Source organism: Oreochromis niloticus, linkage group LG4 (assembly GCF_001858045.2).
Source record: "Oreochromis niloticus isolate F11D_XX linkage group LG4, O_niloticus_UMD_NMBU, whole genome shotgun sequence".
NCBI classification, from domain to species: domain Eukaryota; kingdom Metazoa; phylum Chordata; class Actinopteri; order Cichliformes; family Cichlidae; genus Oreochromis; species Oreochromis niloticus.
This window is the reverse complement of record NC_031969.2, coordinates 5,742,176-5,762,288: the sequence shown is the minus strand read 5'-3', so window position 1 is coordinate 5,762,288 and position 20,113 is coordinate 5,742,176. Positions and strand designations below refer to the sequence as shown.

The following is a 20,113-nucleotide window of genomic DNA, read 5'->3' as shown; positions in this document are numbered from 1 at the left end:
ACGATGAACTTCAATGCTATACCTTCAATAATGCTACTTCAATATCCTCCTACACATCCTGAATATCATGCTTCAGTGAGGTAATAGAAATAGAATGGGCATATAATAGAAGAATAGCAATTAATAGAATTTAGCAGAGAAACAGCTCCCCTTATTTAAGACACTTGAGCGAGAGAAATACTGCAACAATCAAAGTGCATCTTTATGTACTGTATCTACTCTGAGTGTGTGTGTGTTTGTTACCAGTCTCGACTCCTGGTGTGCGTGTTGTGTTGAACATCCTCTCACACTGAGCAGCACAAAGGGGGATGACGGTACCCGGAACGCGGCTCTACAGCACAAAGACACTGGCTATTTTCCATTCGTTTTAAATGGACATTAATCCATGTGACCCTTAGATAACACAACCCATTCTTATTTGAATCAATGGAAAGCAGCAGTAGCTAGCCACACAACAGCCACTGTACACTAAATACAGCCAACACAGATGGCTGCACCCTTCTGTTGCTCTCTCTGTGAAGGGGAGCTGTAAAAAAGCAAGGTGGGTAGTAGACAGACGATATTGGAGCACATCAAAGGTTCTGCAGTACCTCACGAAACAAGAGTCACTGCCAGAAAAAACTGACAATCAAGGGCATGTGCACCCATATTACACAATGGGCTGTGGACTACAGTATGGACGCAGCCAAGGGCCAATTCTTTATCTGCCTTTGATTTTAACTGGCATTTTAACTGGCATTACATATTTTTGACTTACTTACAGACATATATACATGTACTACTGTATATGCTATTATAGTTTTATTAGTATTATGTAGCTTGCCATCACCAGTGTGTGAATGTGTGCGTGAATGGGTGGATGACTGGATATGTAAAGCGCTTTGGGGTCCTTAGGGACTAGAAAAGCGCTATATAAATACAGGCCATTTACCATTTATAGTGCGATTCTTTGCTAATTGTTTTTAAGTATTATTGTCTTGGACTTCCGGTCGCTAGGGGGATGTAGTAGGTAGAGGAGAAGACAGCTCCGCTAACTTATCTACCTTTTCCACTTCTAAACCGGCCAATTCACAACAAAACTATTGAAATGCTTACTTTTTGTTTTACCTTTTCCGAAATTGGGTTTTGCTCGCTCTAACATGGCCTCAAAACGCACTAAAGCGGCAGAAAAGGAAGACTGTATATGGCAGCCATCTCCTCCCTTCTGGAGCAGCACAGGGAGGCAATGGCCAGCGATTTCAAAACATCTTTTAGTTTACTGGAGTCAAAGTTTGACAAAGTCCGCTCTGCAGTGGAAGATCATGGCCAGCGACTTGGATCTTTAGAGCTAGCTGTGGACGATTTAAGTCAGCAGGTTAGAGAACTCAACAACATTTGTTTCAACCTCAGTGAATCTAACACTAAACTTCTGGCTGAAGTTACGGACTTAGAAAGCCGAAGTAGGCGCCAAAACCTGCGTATTCTGGGACTCGAGGAGGGCGTTGAAGGTGGGCATCCCACAGAATTCTTTGCAGATTTGCTCTGTGAGGTTTTCGGGAAGTAGAGGCCCCTGACCCGCCCGGAGATCGACAGAGTCCACCGTATACCTGCCGCTAAGCTAGCCCCAGGACAGAGACCGCGCCCTGTAATTATACGCCTTCATCGGTACAAGGTAAAGGACCTTCTTATCCAAGAGGCCCGGCAAGGAGGGAAACTAGAATGCCATGGCCGGCAGATTCGCATGGTGGAGGACTACTGCCCAGAAGTTCTAAGCAAGCGCGTGGAGTACCGTGAAGCGATGGCCGAGCTGTATAAATGAGGTCTCAAGCCCGCTCTGCTGTATCCTGCACGACTTCGCATCACATCTCCCGACGGTGCAAGGCATTGGCATCATTCGGCTGATTAAGCGAGGAGATACTTGGACGACCTGCCCGTTACAACCAAATCACCTTGAGAGCCTGTTTATCTGGTCTTTACGTTTGTCCGCGGGACAGCCCAGTGAATAGATTGTCCTGACCATCTCCGTCTCCTGGGATATGCAAGGACTTTCGTTCATATTTAGGCATTACAGACTCTTCTTTTTTCTTCTCCTCTGCTATTTACAAGCAGGGAGGCTATTCATATCTCATTGCTTTTATTGTCTCCAAAGTGGTTTTATAGGGTGTGTTGTGGTTCCATGCTGACTGCTTTAACAAAATTTTACCTTATCTAGGAGTGTTATGTTTACTAAAATAATTGTTATGGGAGCTAAAGTCAGTTATTAGTGTCAAGTTGGGGAAACCCGGAACCATTCTACTCTGTGTTGTAGTCTCTTATTTGTCTTCTTTCTCGTACTCTGTTTTCAGCTGCACTTGTTTTCTTACATTTTTAGTGCAGGACTATGGGTAGTTGCTTAAACTCTGTAAGCTGGAATGTCAAAGGTTTAAACCACCCTGTGAAAAGAAGGAAGGTGCTCTCACACGTAAAGCAGTATAAAGCAGCTGTTGTCTTTCTACAAGAAACACATTTCTGTGGATCGGATAACTCTCGTCTATGTGCAGATGGGCAGGGCAGCATTTTCTTTCCACTTTTTCAGGCTAAGCCCAGAGGCGTTTCTATTCTGACCAAAATATTCCCTTTGAGACACATAATGTAATTTCTGATACGAGTGGCTGGTATGTTTTTGTTTCGGGTAAACTTTATAATAAAAAAAGTAGTGTTGGCCAACATATATGCCCCCAGTATTGATAATGTAGATTTCTTTCAGCGTCCTTTCTCATTGCTGCCTGATCTGAGCTCAGAGCTCAGATGGGTTTGGCTGTTGGAGGGGTGCTTTATTGAGCTGTAGGTCCTAAAAGAATAAATGCCCTTTTACATGCCAGCCCAGCGATTTCCTTCATCACCACAAACGAAAACAGTCTGTGTGTGTCTGAGTTCGGTTATTTTTTGTGTCACAGGTTAACCTGCTTATACAGAGACCTCCAGTATCGGCTACTCCAGAGCCTTTTCAACAGCGATAGAAACGACAAGGAGCAGGCGCATCTAGTACACGTAGAGGTGCCGCAAAACCCCACAGAGCTCAGCAGCCAGCGCAACAAATTCTGGATCCTTGGCTTTTAGTCAGCAGTTAGCATTAGCAGCACATGCTGCGTCCGCTGTGAAGGGGCCTTTATGTTTTTTGTGTGTTTGTTTTATTTTGTTCTGCTTTGTCCTGTTGTACTTGCGATGGGGCTTTTTGCTTGTTTGTTTTTTTTACCTGGCCTGAGGGATAGGGCTACTATGTGGTATGGGTAAGGGGGGTAAACTGATTAAAGCAATTACAAGATATGCGAGTGTGTCATCTGTATTCTATTATTTCTGTTCCTTTCTATCCTACGCAAGGCCACCTGGAAGACTGTTTACTTAGCCTGGCTGGGCGAAGGACACTCTCTCAGCTAAACTCAGGATACACACAAGCATGCGCCGTCTACACCGGCTCTCTCTCACCCTTTACCCACCCCTGTTGCTTATCTTGTGGTGTATTGACAGTCATGTGCTTTTTGTGCTGGGGTGTTTTTTCTGTTCTCAAACTGTTCTCCCATCAGGAGCTCAGTCTGAGTGGGGGTTTTTTCTCCTCCTCTCACCTCATGTTGTGTATTTTCGTTGTTTTTTTCCCATCAGCCTCCCTCTCTGACATGTCTCCCTAATGTGATGTTTGTGTAAAGTATGTTTGGTCAGAAGGTTCCTTTGTAAGTGCGCATGTGCCATTTAGCGTGCTGCCTGCTGTAACCCATGATTTCCTTCAGGATTAAGGAAGTATTTCTGATTCTGATTCAGTTGTAACAGTCATTGTGAAACCTACTTGTTTGTTGTTTAACAATTCTGTGTATCAGTTTTTCTTTGTTGCTTCAATTTAATCAAAATATCTTTGAGAAAAAAAGTATTATTGTCTTTTATTCTAATCAGTCCAATTACATCTGAGACCATGTGTTTAAAAGCAATGCCACAATATTAATGCAATATTTCCATTGAATCCTTCTGTAAAACTGAATCTGAACTTTGAATACATTCTGGTCGACATAATAAAACAGGAGCTCATCATTACAGCCCGAGAGACACTGACCTTTTTAAGATTACTGATGCAAAACTTGGAAGATTTTTAACAATCTGACAGCGATAGGCATCATCAGAATTTTTTTTTTTTTTTTTTTTTTTAAAAAACAAACAGCGCAACAGATGCAAACACACTCCATCGCATTATTTTTCCAATCTGCAGAAATGTGTGCAGCCTCACCGGCTTCAGTTCCTCCCGGTTCACCTTGCGGCGGTAGAGCAGCAGGGCAGTGATCGTGTTCCCCGCCCTGGCCGCCTGCACTGAGGTTGGTGTCACGTACAGAAAATCCTGGAAGGACCACACAAAGGATAGATTTTTAAAAAAGACAACCATCAGAAGATTTTTGATTAAGAACCAAAGGAAGGAGAATGAAATGTTATATAATTCCCTTATCTCTCTAAAAACATCAACAACAGTCACCAAGATAAGGCTAAAAGGTTGAGCTGGACTGACAGGAAGCTCAAGGTTAAAAATGACAACAGGATATGAGGTGTAGATTTAATCAAGATCACGGGTAAAGAAAATAAAGCATTCTGACTTTAATATAACTCCTAACCTTAGCTCAGAATGTAAACATGTAATTATATAAAGAAGCAGTGGTTACCATTCCATAGTAGTTACTGTTGACCATTATGGGACCTCGGCTCCTTAAATAGACGTATTCCTCCCACCAGTCACTCACCTAGAGCCAAAACAGGAATCTAAACTCTTTGTTCTTTTCAAACCAGAAGCACAAAGTATTAGGATTAAAAAATGCAAAATGTATTGCTTTATAGTTGCAAGCTTTATAAGAAAACTTGCAAATAAAAAAGGGATAAATTACATTATGCAACAGCGGTGCCAGAAAGGGCACACTGACAGTGCACCACAGGGCAGTGACTCAAACCTGTAACAGTCAAACTCAGTACCTGAACAAGACACAGCTCCTCAAGTTTAAAAAGTTCAAACACCAGGATGTGAGGACGTATTGTAGTGATAACGGAGGTCGTGAGGATTTTCAATATACAAGGAGGACAACGATAACAATTTGCTTTTTAAATAAGTACTGCGTCACTTCTGTCAGTGGTCACTCACAGATTACAGAGCTGGCAAAAGAACGTTCACTCAAGTAAAAGTTTACTGTGCCCAAGTATTACTCTGAGGTACTAATAAAAATGCAAATACTGAACTTATGCATTACAGTGCAATTTTGCATGTCTTTTTTTTTTTTTTTTTTTAAATACAGCACATTGTGTTCTGCGTCCTGATTGGCTATAGACCATCATCAATCAATCTCGTGCCGTGTCTCCTGTACAGTACAGAATGTGTTCAGCTTGTCAAATTTACATAAATCTTCTATCTCTAGCAGCGTGACTCTAAAGTGCTGTACTGTATGTTTATAAGCTTTCTCCCCAACAAACACAACGATGTTGATGAAACGTCGTCACCTGTGTGTTCCTTTGGTTTCATTCTATAATAATGGACTTATTTTTCTACGAAGGTTTGAACTTTGAGAGTTTAAACAAGAGTGAAAAGTGTGAAAATGTTCATGCCTGTCTGAGAAAAGTGTATAAAGTGTGTAGTGAGGGGTTTTACAGCCTTAAAACATCCATAATAATTGTAAAAAATAAAGTTGGCTACTTCACAGACTTCATCTATCGCGGGTTATTTTTAAAACGTAACCCCTGTGATAAATGAGGGACCACTGTATATGCTTTAAATAATCATTTAGAAGATGCTCTACTTCTCTGCACTGACAGGTGAGGACAGGAAACATTTGTGGCACCTTCACATTAATATGAAGGTTGTGAAGTGACTCACTGTGAGTGACACAAAGTGTTTGTCAAAACTGCAGGAGAGCCACCACGAACACATTTAACTCATCCGAAGCTCAGAGGCAGCAGCTTCAGGATCAAAGCAGTTAAATGATGGAAAGAGGCCACGTCCTGTGACCTGATGAAGTTGTTAACAAGCTGGAAAAATGATGAAAATAACAGAAATTTGTAATGTTATATAAACCTGCTGCACCTGCTCTGGCAAGGTAAAAAAGCAGCCATACACAAATTCATTTTCATTAAATTATTGGGGAAATTGTAAAGTTTAGTAACTTATTTAATTATAAAAATGATATTATGCACTGAAGAAGATTGTTTTTTGTTTGTACACAGTGTCAATTATACGGATCATTTAGTTTGGACAAAGGTCAGGATGTTTTGCCCTTGAGCATGAGTAACTCTGGGTTAGTCAATGACCCATTCACCCTCCTGTACCCCTCACTGTCAGCTGCACTGTGCGTACTTCCTGCTGAATACCTACATAGTTGGTGGCCCACAGAGCTTTAAGTTTCAGGTAGCGTTGGAGGCGGTTTCCCAGATTCGACTCAAACTCATTGGCCAGGTCTGTCATGCGTTTAAACTCCAGGTCCGTCAGCAGAGGGCGCACCGACTCCAAGTACTGATAACAGCAAACATTCAGACAGCGTTAATCTCATTCTTGAACACAAGATGATAAGGATAAGGATGGGGAGAGAAAACCTTAAATGCTCCACCAAGTGTTCAGGTGTATGTTCACACTCACCCTGCTCACTGTGTCTTGGATGGCTGGAACAGGAAGGTGAGGTAGAGACGACTGATAGCTGTACAGCAAAGGCTTCCTGCTTGACAGCAACCTCACCAGAGGCTGAGAGAAACGGGAGGTCAAAGAGGGGAGGGGAGGGGTTTTAGACAGATATTACAGACGGCGTGTTTTCAATAAGAAAATGTAATCTTATCCCTAAAAGAGATTTTCTATCTTTTAAAACAAAAACAAAAACCCTCAGTTTTGACTATTAGAGAGGGCTGAGTGCAATCTTTATCCCGGAAGGAGTTTTAATGACAATGAAAATAAGGTTTCTCTAAAGTAACACTCCCTTTCAAAGTTCTCTTCCAGCTAGGAGGCAGATACTGCTCCTGACTGAAAAACTGGAGCTGCAGTTCGTTTATTTAATCATCATTCTTTTCAAAACCAGACTCCATGGACCAATCCTCCAGGATCAAATAAACATTCCTACTTCTAAACAAAACTCATGCTTAAGCGGGTAAGCATGAGTGTTGCTGTAAATCATCACCACAGCACTAGTTGAATTTTTTTCTCCCAGTCAGGGCTCCTGCAGGCTTGGCAGTGTGTGCTGCCATCTACTGTAGATAACAGACGAGCTCAGAAGCTCGAACAAGCCCCACTTAAAAGGAATTAAACTATGAGGCAAAGCAAATAATCCAGTGAGACTGTTACTTTCAAATCAGAGAAACATGTTTAAAACAGCTTTACATCGTTTCATGTTTGCAGCACTTTTGGATGTGTTATGCGCTTGAAAAGAAAACGAGGGGGAAAACAAAACAAAACAAAAAAACAAAAAAACACCACTATAACATATGGAACCATTCAGCCTAAAAATAATCAACGTGTAACTTTTGGTTCAAGTTATCAAACATAAATATTACGCTCGGTCCAGGAAAAAATTGATGCAATAACTCCTGATGTCCTAAACACGCACAGCAGCCTCTGGAGGAAGCTGAGGTACTGAGCAGGAACGTGGCTTACCACCCAGACTTTGGTGGTGTTGGAGATCCGGCCGTGCTTTTCAAACATCCACTGGTGGTAGGACAGCAGCAGTTTGAGGCAGAACCTGAGGGCCAGGATGAGAGAGAGCCACAGCAGAGTGCTGAAGACCAGCGCTGACACCATAGTCTGACCCTGGGTGCTGAGGGACATGTGGAGACTGCACAGAGAGAGTGAAATCACTTTAATGATGCGAGCAGCTACAAGGAAACTTTTTCAATATGCAATAAATAATACAATCTGAAGGAAGCTGGGAGGAACAGTCCTGATAAGTGACCTTTGTAAGTGACCGAATGCTGTTATTTTAACAAAGAGCAATGGGACAAGTCCCATATCTGATTAAAAAAAATAAAAAAGACCATTTTTGTAATTTTGCCTCTACACACCACCACGGTAATTTACAGCCATATTTATAGGCAACACTTAGAGTGTCTGTGAAGGTTTCTCAGTCATCCAGGTCATCGTAGTCAAAGGAGTTTGCAAAGAAAAGCGTCTGGACTTCTTTAAGTTGCTTGAAGACGTTTCACCTCTCATCCGAGAAGCTTCTTCAGTTCTAAGGTCAAATGGCCGAGAGTCCCAGATTTAAACCCAGTGGGAGTATCCCCCCAAGGAGGGACAAAGGACCCCCTGGTGATCCTCTAATCACATGCGCCAAGGTGTGAAAGCAGGTGTGGGACCTAATCAGCCAGGGTTTCGGGCGAGCCCATTGTGAAACCTGGCCCCACATTGTCATGTGAATTCCTGAGGTCAGATGGCCCAGGATGTGAGTGGGCGTTAAGGCGTCTGGGGAGGGAACTCAAAACTGGATTATAGATGGCAGACAGATGGTGTCGTAAACCACCGCCTCTGTTCAAAGATGGTCGCTCACAGTGGACATAGATGGCCTCTTTCACTCCTCTTTCAAACCATCTGTCCTCTCTGTCTAATATGTGAACATTGGCATCCTCAAAAGAGTGACCTTTATCCTTAAGATGCAGATGGACTGCTGAGTCTTGTCCTGTGGAGGTGGCTCTTCTATGTTGTGCCAAGCGCATGGTCACAAGCGCATGGCACAACATAGAAGAGCCACCTCCAGTGGCTTCAAAAACTGCTGCTCTTTGACAGTTTTAACACAAAATTATAAAAAATAAAAAATAATAAATAAAAAATAAAAAAAAAATAAAAAAATCTGTTCTTGATAAATGCAGTTCTCCCTGAATAATCTGTTTCTTTAGCAAAACAGAGAGAATGCATTTCACTCACATAGCTCATGTTTAATCTCACCGCGAGGCTTCTGACAGTATAAAAATACAACAGCAACACCTAGTGGGCCACTGAGGAAGTGAACTGTGCATAGTATTAAAAACAATAAGATGTTAGGATATTAGATTGCATTTAAAAAGTAATAAACTCATAATGAAGGCAACAAGCATGGGCAGTTCAGTTTTTTTCTGTAGCCTAGCGATGCATTCGTACAGCTTAGTAATCAGTAAAGTGAGTTTTGACTCTTCTGGGAAACCTCGGTTCCTAGTGTTCAGGTGGATGTAACTGAGACACACCACCTACCTATCAGCTGTTGGCGAAGGCACTTGCTGATGGCAGCGGTCGTCCCCAGGAGGACAGTGCACCACACCATACCACAAAACTAGTCAGGAACATGACAAACGGTCCGAGATGTTGACCCGGTCTCCAAACTCCCCAGATCCCAATCCGAGCCAGGATGTTTGAAAAACAAGCCCGATCACGGAGGCCCAACCCTACAACCCCGGGAACCCAAGGATCTGCTGCCAATGTCTCCATTCCCCCTGGAGTCCCACGTCCATGCCCCGACGGGCCAGAGCAGTGTTGGCACCATGAGAGGGGACCTACATAATATTAGACAGGTGGGTTTAATGTGGTGGAAGATGAATGTGTGCACTGCTGATTGAGACATGTGATCACCCTTACACTCATGTTGGTTTCAGTTACATAACATTCATGTCACATGTTCAGCTACAGTCGTAAGTATGAATGTCACTGTTTACCTTCACCATGCCCTCTATCCTGCCAGTTACATTCATCTGTTTATTAACCTTTCTGTCTGAAATGACTCAGAACATCATGAACATGAGGGAGGAAAGCAACAGGTGCAGTCAGTGAATCAGTAATGGTTTATGCAATAATATAAAGCTACAGTTAGTAGTCAGGCTGGTAGGGAAGTAGAGGAAAGTTCAAGTTTAAGCACCACACCCACAATCCTCTGTACTGACTCATCATGTTAACATGCTGAAAAACTTCCTATACATGTATACACAACTCCAGCCCTCCTCAATGTTAGGCCTTAGAGTGGTGCTGCAACTTTAAGGTGGAAAAACTCACACACTTGGAAACACTTCAACTGGACACATAATTCCAGTCCTAGTTATCACAGCAGTTATTGTCATATGTTCCCCATGAGATGTTTTTAATAAAATGTTTCAGGTTTCTGACTCACGGCAGCATCGATACTGTCACAGTTACCAGCAAGACAGCACAGGGACATGAGTGAAATTGTGGGCAAATACAGTATGCAGAAATAAAAGCTACTAAGCAACATAAAAACATGAGTGAGCAAGAGCAACACTTCCAGAACAACACGACATGAAAGACATAACAACTAACGTGAGAAGGTAAGGAAGATGCTGGCCTTAAAATAGGCATCACATTATAGTTTCTTGACATTTGACTTGTCTGAAGAACTCTGAGAGAAGTTCAATCATTCATGGGCACACACACACACACGCGCACACACGCACCCACGCACACACGCACGCACGACTTGCGTCTGCCTTCATCCCTGTCGTCACCCACAGACGAGATAAGAGCAGAGTTTCCCCTGATGAAGCTAAATTATGATTCCATGTGCTCACCTATTTTTGCACCTTCAGATTTGTTACTTTGATTAAAAACAACAACAACAACAACAAAATTATGGTCTTAATTTGTCTACTCTGCATTATCAAATCATTTTGATAAATATTTGCCTATTTAAAGGTCAAAACCACTGACATTGCCGTTGTGTACCTTAGCGGCAGGTGCTGCTGTATCTTGGTGATGAGCCCCATGCTGGGATCCGACTGCATGTACATGGTGGCCAGGATTCCTATGGCAACGAAGAGCCAGGATGACGGGCTGGCAGGGTACACTCCCTTAATCAGACTGTTCTGTTAGCAGAGAAAAAGAAACAGGCATTGGGATTATTCAGCGTTAGTTCTGAAACAAAGTGCAGGTCAGACCTTCAGAGGTGAAAAACTAGCTTCCATTAGCAGCTTAAATGAGGAACACATTACAGATGTGAATGTGATCCAGCACGCCTGCACTGGTTTCACAGCTGTGTCGTTTCAGATCTTTTTATAAATTTCGCTCTAAAACCAAACATGACACTGATGTGTTTCTTAATGTTCTAATCTTGAGTGGGAAAACATTTGTGGGTTTCAACTGTGTTTGGCCTCATTTGCTTTCATTAACTCGCCAAGAAACACTGAAGGTTACAAAGAGATGTAAGAAACTTGTTACTGAGCACAATGACTTCACACAAGTGGTGATGCAAATATTAACAGCTGTCACCCAGAAGGGGCAAAAATGCATATCAGTACATGTTGTCAAAGACTCATCATACCCAGGTGGGAATTAAGACATAATGCCCTGTGCAGTCAGCCCCATCCTGGACACGAATGACCCGCCTACATAGGAGCCCCGCCTACTTCTCACAAAGGTAACAACAAGTAGAGAGTGCTGATTTAGCAGAGACACTGAAATTTAGTCAATGTTCAACTGCATACAGATTTCTGATGTGTGGCAGTATAAAACCACCTGACCACACGTGAAGCACGTAAGTGAACGTGAAATTAAAAAAAGGTAATCCTCTTGCAGCTGAAATGTTAACAAATTTTATATATTTTTTTAAAAAAAGTCTAACAATGAAGGCATTCCCTTCCTGATTAATGGTATTCCAAGTAGAGCACTATAACTGTCAGTGTACAGGGTGGGCCATTTATATGGATACACCGTAATAACATGGGAATGGTTGGTGATATTAAAATCCTGTTTGTGGCACATCAGTATATGTGAGGGGGAAAACTCCTCAAGATGGGTGGTGACCATGGTGGCCATTTAGAAGTCGGCCATCTTGGATACAACTTTTGTTTTTCCAATAGGAAGAGGGCCATGTGACACATCAAACTTATTGGTAATGTCACAAGAAAAACAATGGTGTGCTTGGTTTCAACGTAACTTTATTCTTTCATGAGTTATTTACAAGTTTCTGACCACTTATAAAATGTGTTCAATGTGCTGCCCATTGTGTTGCATTGTCAATGCAACCCTCTTCTCCCACTCTTCACACACTGATAGCAACACCGCAGGAGAAATGCCAGCACAGGCATCCAGTATCCGTAGTTTCAGGTGCTGCACATCTCGTATCTTCACACCATAGACAACTGCCTTCAGATGACCCCAAAGATAAAAGTCTAAGGGGGTCAGATCGGGAGACCTTGGGGGCCAACAAAAGCTAAAAACCGAATCAGTCGATATCATTACAGTGGTGGTTATCTAGTTTCTGTCATGAGCAGGGATTTCTGCTTCAGCCTCTCTGCGAACTTGCATAAAAAAGAAGAAGAGCAGCTGACAAGAATTCAGTGTTCAGATGTGCTGCCAGCAGGGAAGCTGCAAACTCTGCAACATCAAACCCAACATAGTTGAAGGGCGTTTCTCCCGTTTCTGCTTTCCTTTTTCAGTTTTCATTTATTGGCTGCTATAAATGCCAATACCAATATAGCTGCAAATAGCTAATATTGATAGATGTTTTGGCCCAGCTGATAAATCCGTCACGCACAAATCAGTAGAGATTTTACGATAAAAAGTCCAAAGTCTAGGTTTTATTTTCATTTCAGTTAACTAAAATATTTTTCTCTTATTAATGCTTACAGATACAGACAGGTTTCACAGCAACATCAAAGCACCTCCTGCAGGTGTTTCAGGAGCATGAGTCCATAGTGAGACTGCAGGTTCAGTGCAGTGTTTAAAGCTGAAAACCTTTACCGAGCAGGAAGGAACATTTTGCCTGATTTGAGATTTGCTTTAAAGCAGTTTGTTACCACAGCTCCTGCACATGTGATGCAACCACGATCACAGTGATAACATGTGCCAACCATTCCACCTAGTTTTTCCTTAAGCATTAAACATTTATGGGATTCTTGTGTCTTTTTCCCCAACAACAATTATCAAACAAGTAGAGATGGACCGATCCGATATTACGTATCGGTATGATACTGACCTAAATTACTGGATCGGATATCGGCGAAAAATAAAAAATGTAATCCGATCCATTAAATATCAAAAAAGCACCTCACAAAACTTGCAACACGGCGTAACTCGGCTCATAACCGTAGCACGTCGGAGCAGTGTGCATCACGTGATAGAGCGGCTGTGTGTATTTGGAGCCTCGCTACCAAACCAGCATTTCATCTCCGAGGAAGTTATCCCAGAGAGAAGTAAAGCAAGTGTGTAAGTTCATCTCTGAATGTTTGTAAAGCGTTCCCATGTTAAGCTTAACAACCGATATATGGAGCGACTGCCTCTCTCTCTCCCTCACCTTCCTGCCGCTACTTCAATCGTGAAACTGTCGTGTCGCAAGTCCGTCTCTCTTCTTTGTTTTTGGCCCACTTCGCGCCAGAAAGAGGAAACCAGTGGCTGAACAACAGCAGCACGTTTAACCTTGATAAGCTGTTGTTAGAATGTATTTAACATTACTTTCTACACCAGGATCCTTTTCTACGTAGCTGACGGCTGGTAACTGTGCAGGGGCGGATCTAGCAAAGTTTAGCCAGGGGGGCCGATAGGGCATTAACAGGGAAAAGGGGGCACAAAGACATACTTTTCTTTCTTATTCTCATTTAAAATGTCTAGCTTTTAATAAATAATTATCTGAATCTTACAATCAAAGTTTTAATCTGATGTAAAATGTATAGAAGTCCATTACTGTATATAGTAACTGTTAAGTCTAATATACCCTAGTAAGCTATACTACTTTTTCCTTTGGGAAAGTACCATCTGTGCAGTCTGCAATTCTGTTGAAGAAAGATTTTGAATCTATTTAATTATTCTTGAAAAATAATTTGTTTCTGTGCATTTTTTTTTCACCCTGCATCAAATTAAAGTTGATTACATCGATTAAGCATCATGAGGTGGAGGGTGGGGGGTGGTTCCCTATTTTTTTTATTTTTTTTTTTGCTGGGAGTTTGCAACCCTATTAGTTAGGTTGCTTAATATTTCTGCTAAGTACTCTTTAAAATACCAGAATAGGGAGGATGGAGCAGGTTTAAGTTTATTAGATTGATCAGTATTGCTGAACTATGAAATATTTTGGGTGCAGTGTATTTTTTACACACAGGTATAACAGAATAGCTTTAGTGTTGTTGTTTATTTAAACTTGAGTATGAACTTATACAAAATGCAGCAAGATATTAAAAAAAAAACAGTTTTATTGATTAAAAAACACAATATCGGATTCATATCGGTATCGGCAGATATCCAAATTTATGATATCGGTATCGGTATCGGACATAAAAAAGTAGTATCGTGCCATCTCTACAAACAAGTACAATTTTGCATTTTCAACATTCTAATGAAATAAATGCTTTAAAAAAAACAAAACAGCAAATCACTGTTTTTTTTAATAAATCATACACAGCCTGATTACTCTGGGGTTGTGATGCTCACCCTCACGCGGCTGACTCGCTTCTTCCAGGATCGTACTCCAGACAGGTAGATCTGGTTCAGCGCCTGGTAGGACAGCTGCAGATCGATGCCCTCTGGTGTTATGGTGAACTGGAATGCCACTGCCTGGTGGGCCTCGGCCATTTCTTTGGAAACACAAGTAAAGCACAAATGTAAACACCAAGAGGAAGCTGTGTTTTGTTCACTTCTTATCTGATCCAAAACTAAACTTCGATATCTGCAGCCTGGAAACCATCATGACTTTGACTGTGATTGTGGAGAAAAACGAGAGAGATTACAGATAAGATTTCATAACCTGAACATTTTTGACTTGCTTTATGAGTGAACAGCCAATTTCATACGGCTCGACGCAGCTCTCTACGCAATACTGTTAGACTAATTTAATGCGTCATTGGAATGTTGTTGTCTCACGGCAGCCCCATGAATACAGAGCACATGCTGCTCGCTGTTTGACTAAACCTACAGTTGCACAGTCTGTTTCAACACTGAAGTATGTATGCAGACAGACAAGGCTTAACTGGGGGAACACAAGTCTGACAGGCGGTTTCACTAAATAATCTTAGTCATCGCTGTACTGTTCCTTGTTTGCGGAACATTACATCACTGGTTTCTCTCGTGGTTTTTGCAGTAAGGGTTCTGTTGAGGGGCAGAAGAGCCTGGAGGGGCCACATAGTTAAAATGCAGCATAATCCACGTCTGTTGCAGACTAAAAGTTTCAGGTGAAAGACGGTGACGTAACACCCATACAGTTACAGAAAGTAGTCAACATACATCTTTGAAGTCACGTTGCAGGGAGCGTGTTTGTGTTATTGCTTCCTCTTCTCGCTGCGCAGCCGAGCGACTGATTGCCACACATTTCTCACTTCCAACAACTATTTCTCTGCTGGTGTGTGTGAACGTGGGAGGGGTGGATGTGGGCAAGGGGACACTGTCACACAATGAGTGCAGTTGTTGACACTTTGCCCAAGGACACAGACCTGTTGTGTTGTCGGGAGGACCGATGAATGATCTGGATTCATCCATAACCATAATGTGTTAACCCAAACGAGGTTTAACAGCCTTGTTTAAAAGCCCCATAGTGATGGATGTCATTAGTAAGGAGGTTCATGCTTGCTTAGATAATAATACTTTGTGAGAAAAAATTTTTTTTTATGATGCTTCAATCTTCAACTGACAATATTTGTATGTGTATTTGCTGACTAACTTAATAATTTGTCCGATACAGGATTGTAGCAGCTCAGCAGTTCTGGGTTTTCTTTAGTCGCCATTTTTCTTTCATGATACTTCAAATGTGAAAAGTCTGGACTGCACACCGTTCAGCAGGCGCACTCGTCTACTAAAACACCATGCTGTTGTAATAGGTGCGGTGTGTGGTTTAGCAATGTTTTGCTGAAATATCCCAGGCTCGCCCTGGAAATGATGTGATTTAGATGGAAACAGATGTGCAAGCTGCAAATCCCATAAATCTTTTTCTTAGAATGCTTCATTTCCTCAGTTCAAATATTTAATGCATTTTCTCTGTTCAACTCCAAATAAAACATGGGTGTACAAAATTTGCAAATCTTTGCAGTCTGTTTTCATTTACATTTCACCCAGTGCACTAACTTTTTTATAACCTTGCACTGTTTTTGTAGTTACACTGTTAAACTGCTTTAGTGTCAAGCAGTTACATACCGGTATTTTCACTTGAAATTTCCAGGGAAAACATCAGCTGGGATGCTTTTGTGCCTACATTTGACTTATGCCTTATCACTATAATGCTGCTGCTGACAACTTGTAGCAATATATTCATACTCTAAACGAGGTAGTCTGTCATCAGTGAAAGCAGCTCAGTGGAAAAGACGACAGATGTTTTCCACCCCTTGTTTAGACTAACAAATGCTGCTTCCTAATCGCTGCGACCACTGACAAAACATTGTTCATGATTTTTTTTTTTCCCCTCTACATCACCAGAAATAGGTAAAACGGACACTTGACAGTGACACTTGAACTGTCACTGGCCTGGCACACTTTGACTAGCTACAAGCCATTGCACCTTTTTCTAAACTTCCTCTGACCTCTTTAAATTCCTACAGAAATTCCAGCCCTGTGTGACTAAGTGTTAGGAGGCTTTTATAGAGGCTACAAGACTAAGGAAACACACAGGTCCAAACAACGTTTCCATTGAATAAGAAGTATTTTAATACATAACTAATGTTGGCTTTTGACCAAAAAACCAAATCAAATTATTTTATTAACGTCAGTAAAACTATAAATTGGAGTTTCTTGATAAAGCATCTGAACAATGTAGACAAGCTGGTTTTTCATGCTGTTATCACGCCCGCGCGAGGAAACGCGCGTTCACACAATCACATTAACATATATTTCTAGCTTTTTAACACGGAGTTTATACCAGCACAACACAACAGTGGTTTTAAACTCTTACCAGTCTACTTAACTACTATTACTACTACCTAAATTAGCTTACCGACCCATCTTTCCGTCTCAGAGTTAGACGCCATAATTAGCTTCGTCAGACTTTTTCTGTCTTGCATATTCTTGTTTGTTTGTATGTTCCTATATTTACACCCACTCATGGCACAAGGTGAAGTCCAGTGAGTCAGTTCTGTTTGGTGTAGGGGCTTCTCCCCACGCTCCAAATCAATACAAGGAAATAACGATAGCAAATTTAAGTATCGGGGAACTTTCCCACCACTAACCCTCTTGGACACGGCGGAGCCCTTTCCCTTCATTGTAAAGAAAATGCCAACACAGTGCAGCCATGCTGCTCACTCGCCATCACTTGGTTATGTAATCGCTTCTCCGTATAGTTACCAAACAAAAACAGCTGCTACTGAAACTACACACCGACCACACTTGTGTGAACTACACCGTGTTAGCATGCATTTACTGCAAGTGCACATTACACTAATTTCACTGCTGTTCAACTTCACAGTGGTCCATTTATGCTGGGAACCATCTCCCACCCCGCGAGATGCACAAAAGCCAAGAGGGCGGAAAATGTCCAGAATAGTATAATCTGAGAAATATGATTTTTTTTCAAAGGTCGCAGTTCAAACAGTGGTCTTCAAAGTTATTCTGAACGTACCTCTGCTGTTTTTCGAGGTTTCTCCGTGTGAAGTTTAATACGCAGACAATCGCACGAACCACACCTTCTCCAGGCACAGAGCGTACACCACAGATTGAAAACCAACCGCTCCGCTGTCTTTCAGAGCCGGCAAGCACAGATCGTCTGTCGATACAAAGATGCTGCACTCTCACACTCTCATAGGCCTTAATGTGTACGCATAATGGGCATATGGCAAATAAAATCCACATCAAATTGACACAAAGTTATAAGAATATAAGAATACATAGAAAGGAAGCATGTGTGTGTGTCGGGGTGGGGGCTTGTTTTGTTTTGGGGGTTGTCCAAAACATCCATGACAAAAGTATTTATGTCAGAGTGAGACGTCTTCGCTGTACATTTTCCCCCCAAAAACTACAAATTTTGTCAGAGTAGGAAAACCCCGCCCACTTGTGATTATAAAAAAAAAAAAAAATCTCATTAATTGTCTTCTGACAAGACCCTGGTAAACAGCATCTAGAAAACAACAGCAAAAAGTGTGAGACAGTCTTAGTTTATCTTTATTTTATTTTACTTTATTTTATTTTTTGTTTTTTCAAAGGATTTGGTTGATTCCCTTTTTTATGTGCGTGTGTGTGTGTGTGTGTGTGTGTGTTATTGATTAAATAACATTTTAAGTAACACAGTCCAAAGACATGCTTGTTAGGTTAATTGGTGACAGAAAAATTCAGTCTTGGCTAATCTGTGGGGCAGGGTGAAGTAGCAGAAGAGATAGCGACAGGGCCAAGAACCAGGCTGTATTTATTCCAATCAGTAGGGCTAAACATCTAAAGAGCTGCAGAGAGACAAACAGAATAGAATGAAAGTCAAGTGAGGGTTGGAGAAATGCAGAGAGGCAGAGAGGGCTGGTGGAAAGGATACTAGTTGGCAGAGCAATTGATGCCTACTTCTCAAAGCTACAGGTTGACAAGGCCCATGTCAATGGTTAACCTATCTTATCCAGGAAGAAGTCCGAACGTGAAGGAAGAGTGGGTGTGCAGGAAAGTGGAGCTCAGACACCAGAGCACAAGGTGGAAGAGTTTACCGTAGCGCAGAATTAGCTGCAGGAAGGCTCCAGTTGGGTTGGGTTCCTTGTGCAAGTTATCTATGATCTCCTTCCAAGCCCAGCAAACCTACACGTCCTCCTGTCCTCTGTGCTTAGAATATCTCCTCAGCTGCTCCCCAAAGGGCCTTCGGAAAGGTTGGTACCATTGGTGAAAGGGCATTTGGAGTTAGATGATGACTTTTAGAATCATCTTTTCTGACTGAATGATTAAAACTTACGGTATTTAGCTGTCTGTAGTGGATTTTCCCACATTTCAGTCATTCAGCGATTAAAATAATGAGGTTTCAATTTTTTTATTCAGATGTTTTCTGACTCTACATTTTCTTTTGTCATTACTCAGCTTTTTCTAATTTACATTTTAAACATGTCCGCCTACTTTTTAACTTCTTCTGTTTGAATGTCAGCTTTCAATAGTTCTGAACTTTTCTTTTCAGGTGAAAATTTCTGTATTTTTCATCTCATTCAACATTTTTAACTTAACATGCAGCAATTATTTCATTTCAGCTCAAAACATTCAGCTATCAGCATCCACACTGCAGTTTCTTCAGAAAATGCATTTTCTAGTTGTCATTGTTGTCCACAAGCACCTCGGTTCGGGAGTAGGTCAGGGCACACAGCTGTAGTTTGAAATGGTCCAGGCCACTGGTGATTAGTCAGCTATCACGACGTCACTGTGAGAAGCCTGATGTTTGCAGATTGGCTGGGAGAATGCTATGTGATTCAACGACCTCATGGGAAGGCATGGAGAAGCCATTTTTGGGAGAAAAAGAGCTTACATCATGTTTGATATTTTGTCACCAAAATGATAGACTGAGGAACACCATCAAGTGCAGAGTGTATTGAAGGGCGTCTTGCGATAAACGTGATTTGTGCAGTTGAGTTGCACAAACTGAGGAAAGGAAGGAAATGACAAGAACTAATAGCTACGATACTGATTTCGATACCATTTCAAGTAAAGATAATTACTCAGCATTTTAATGAGCTGAATGCTTTGAAACACATCGCAGACACACACATACATATATCCATTGTTGTTTATTGGTCAGTATTTTTCACAGGCAATAATAATCATTGTCATAATAGTGCACTTTTCCTCTTTTGTAATTATACTACAGACATTTCTCTTTGTCATTAATCGGGTGAGCTGTTTTCTCGACCCCACCCTCTCCTACGCTCCACCTCCGCCCTCCATTTATTTCTCACATCATGAATTTCTCCAGAGTGAAACATTCTTTTTCTTCTGTGTGGAGTGGAGGGTCACAAGATGGGAGTTGGGAGTGGGGCTTGAGTGGCGGAGCAAGGGCGGACATGGAAGAGGGACATGATAGGAGATTATAGTCGTACAACTTTAACTGCAGAAGAAGAATGAGCAATAATGATGAGAGGAAGAATTGTATGGTGACTACAGTGTCAATAAAACATAGTGAACTCTACATAGATATGGATGGCATACAATGGAGACAGGCACACAGCGTATACAAATGTATACAGCATCTTTGTCGAAGTATACTGGGTATAAAATGTATACAAGAGGGGTGGTTATATTAGGTGAGATATGTGCATGTGGTGAGGGATAGGA

General features: G+C 41.6%; 1 protein-coding gene across 1 annotated transcript in view; it reads right to left on the bottom strand.

The window, feature by feature from the left end:
* cpt1a2b (carnitine palmitoyltransferase 1A2b) overlaps positions 1 to 17,581 on the bottom strand; it is a 59,839-nt gene extending 42,258 nt beyond the window's left edge. Inside the window, exons 1-9 of the mRNA XM_003446465.5 lie at positions 17,451 to 17,581; positions 14,345 to 14,487; positions 10,649 to 10,788; positions 7,610 to 7,787; positions 6,608 to 6,709; positions 6,347 to 6,484; positions 4,656 to 4,733; positions 4,232 to 4,339; positions 244 to 331 (exon numbers count right to left, since the gene is read on the bottom strand). Of these exons, the coding sequence (XP_003446513.1) occupies positions 244 to 331; positions 4,232 to 4,339; positions 4,656 to 4,733; positions 6,347 to 6,484; positions 6,608 to 6,709; positions 7,610 to 7,787; positions 10,649 to 10,788; positions 14,345 to 14,485 (973 nt within the window). The 5' untranslated portion in view covers positions 14,486 to 14,487; positions 17,451 to 17,581. The remainder of the gene's footprint in view (positions 1 to 243; positions 332 to 4,231; positions 4,340 to 4,655; positions 4,734 to 6,346; positions 6,485 to 6,607; positions 6,710 to 7,609; positions 7,788 to 10,648; positions 10,789 to 14,344; positions 14,488 to 17,450) is intronic.
* Positions 17,582 to 20,113: the final 2,532 nt, after the last annotated feature.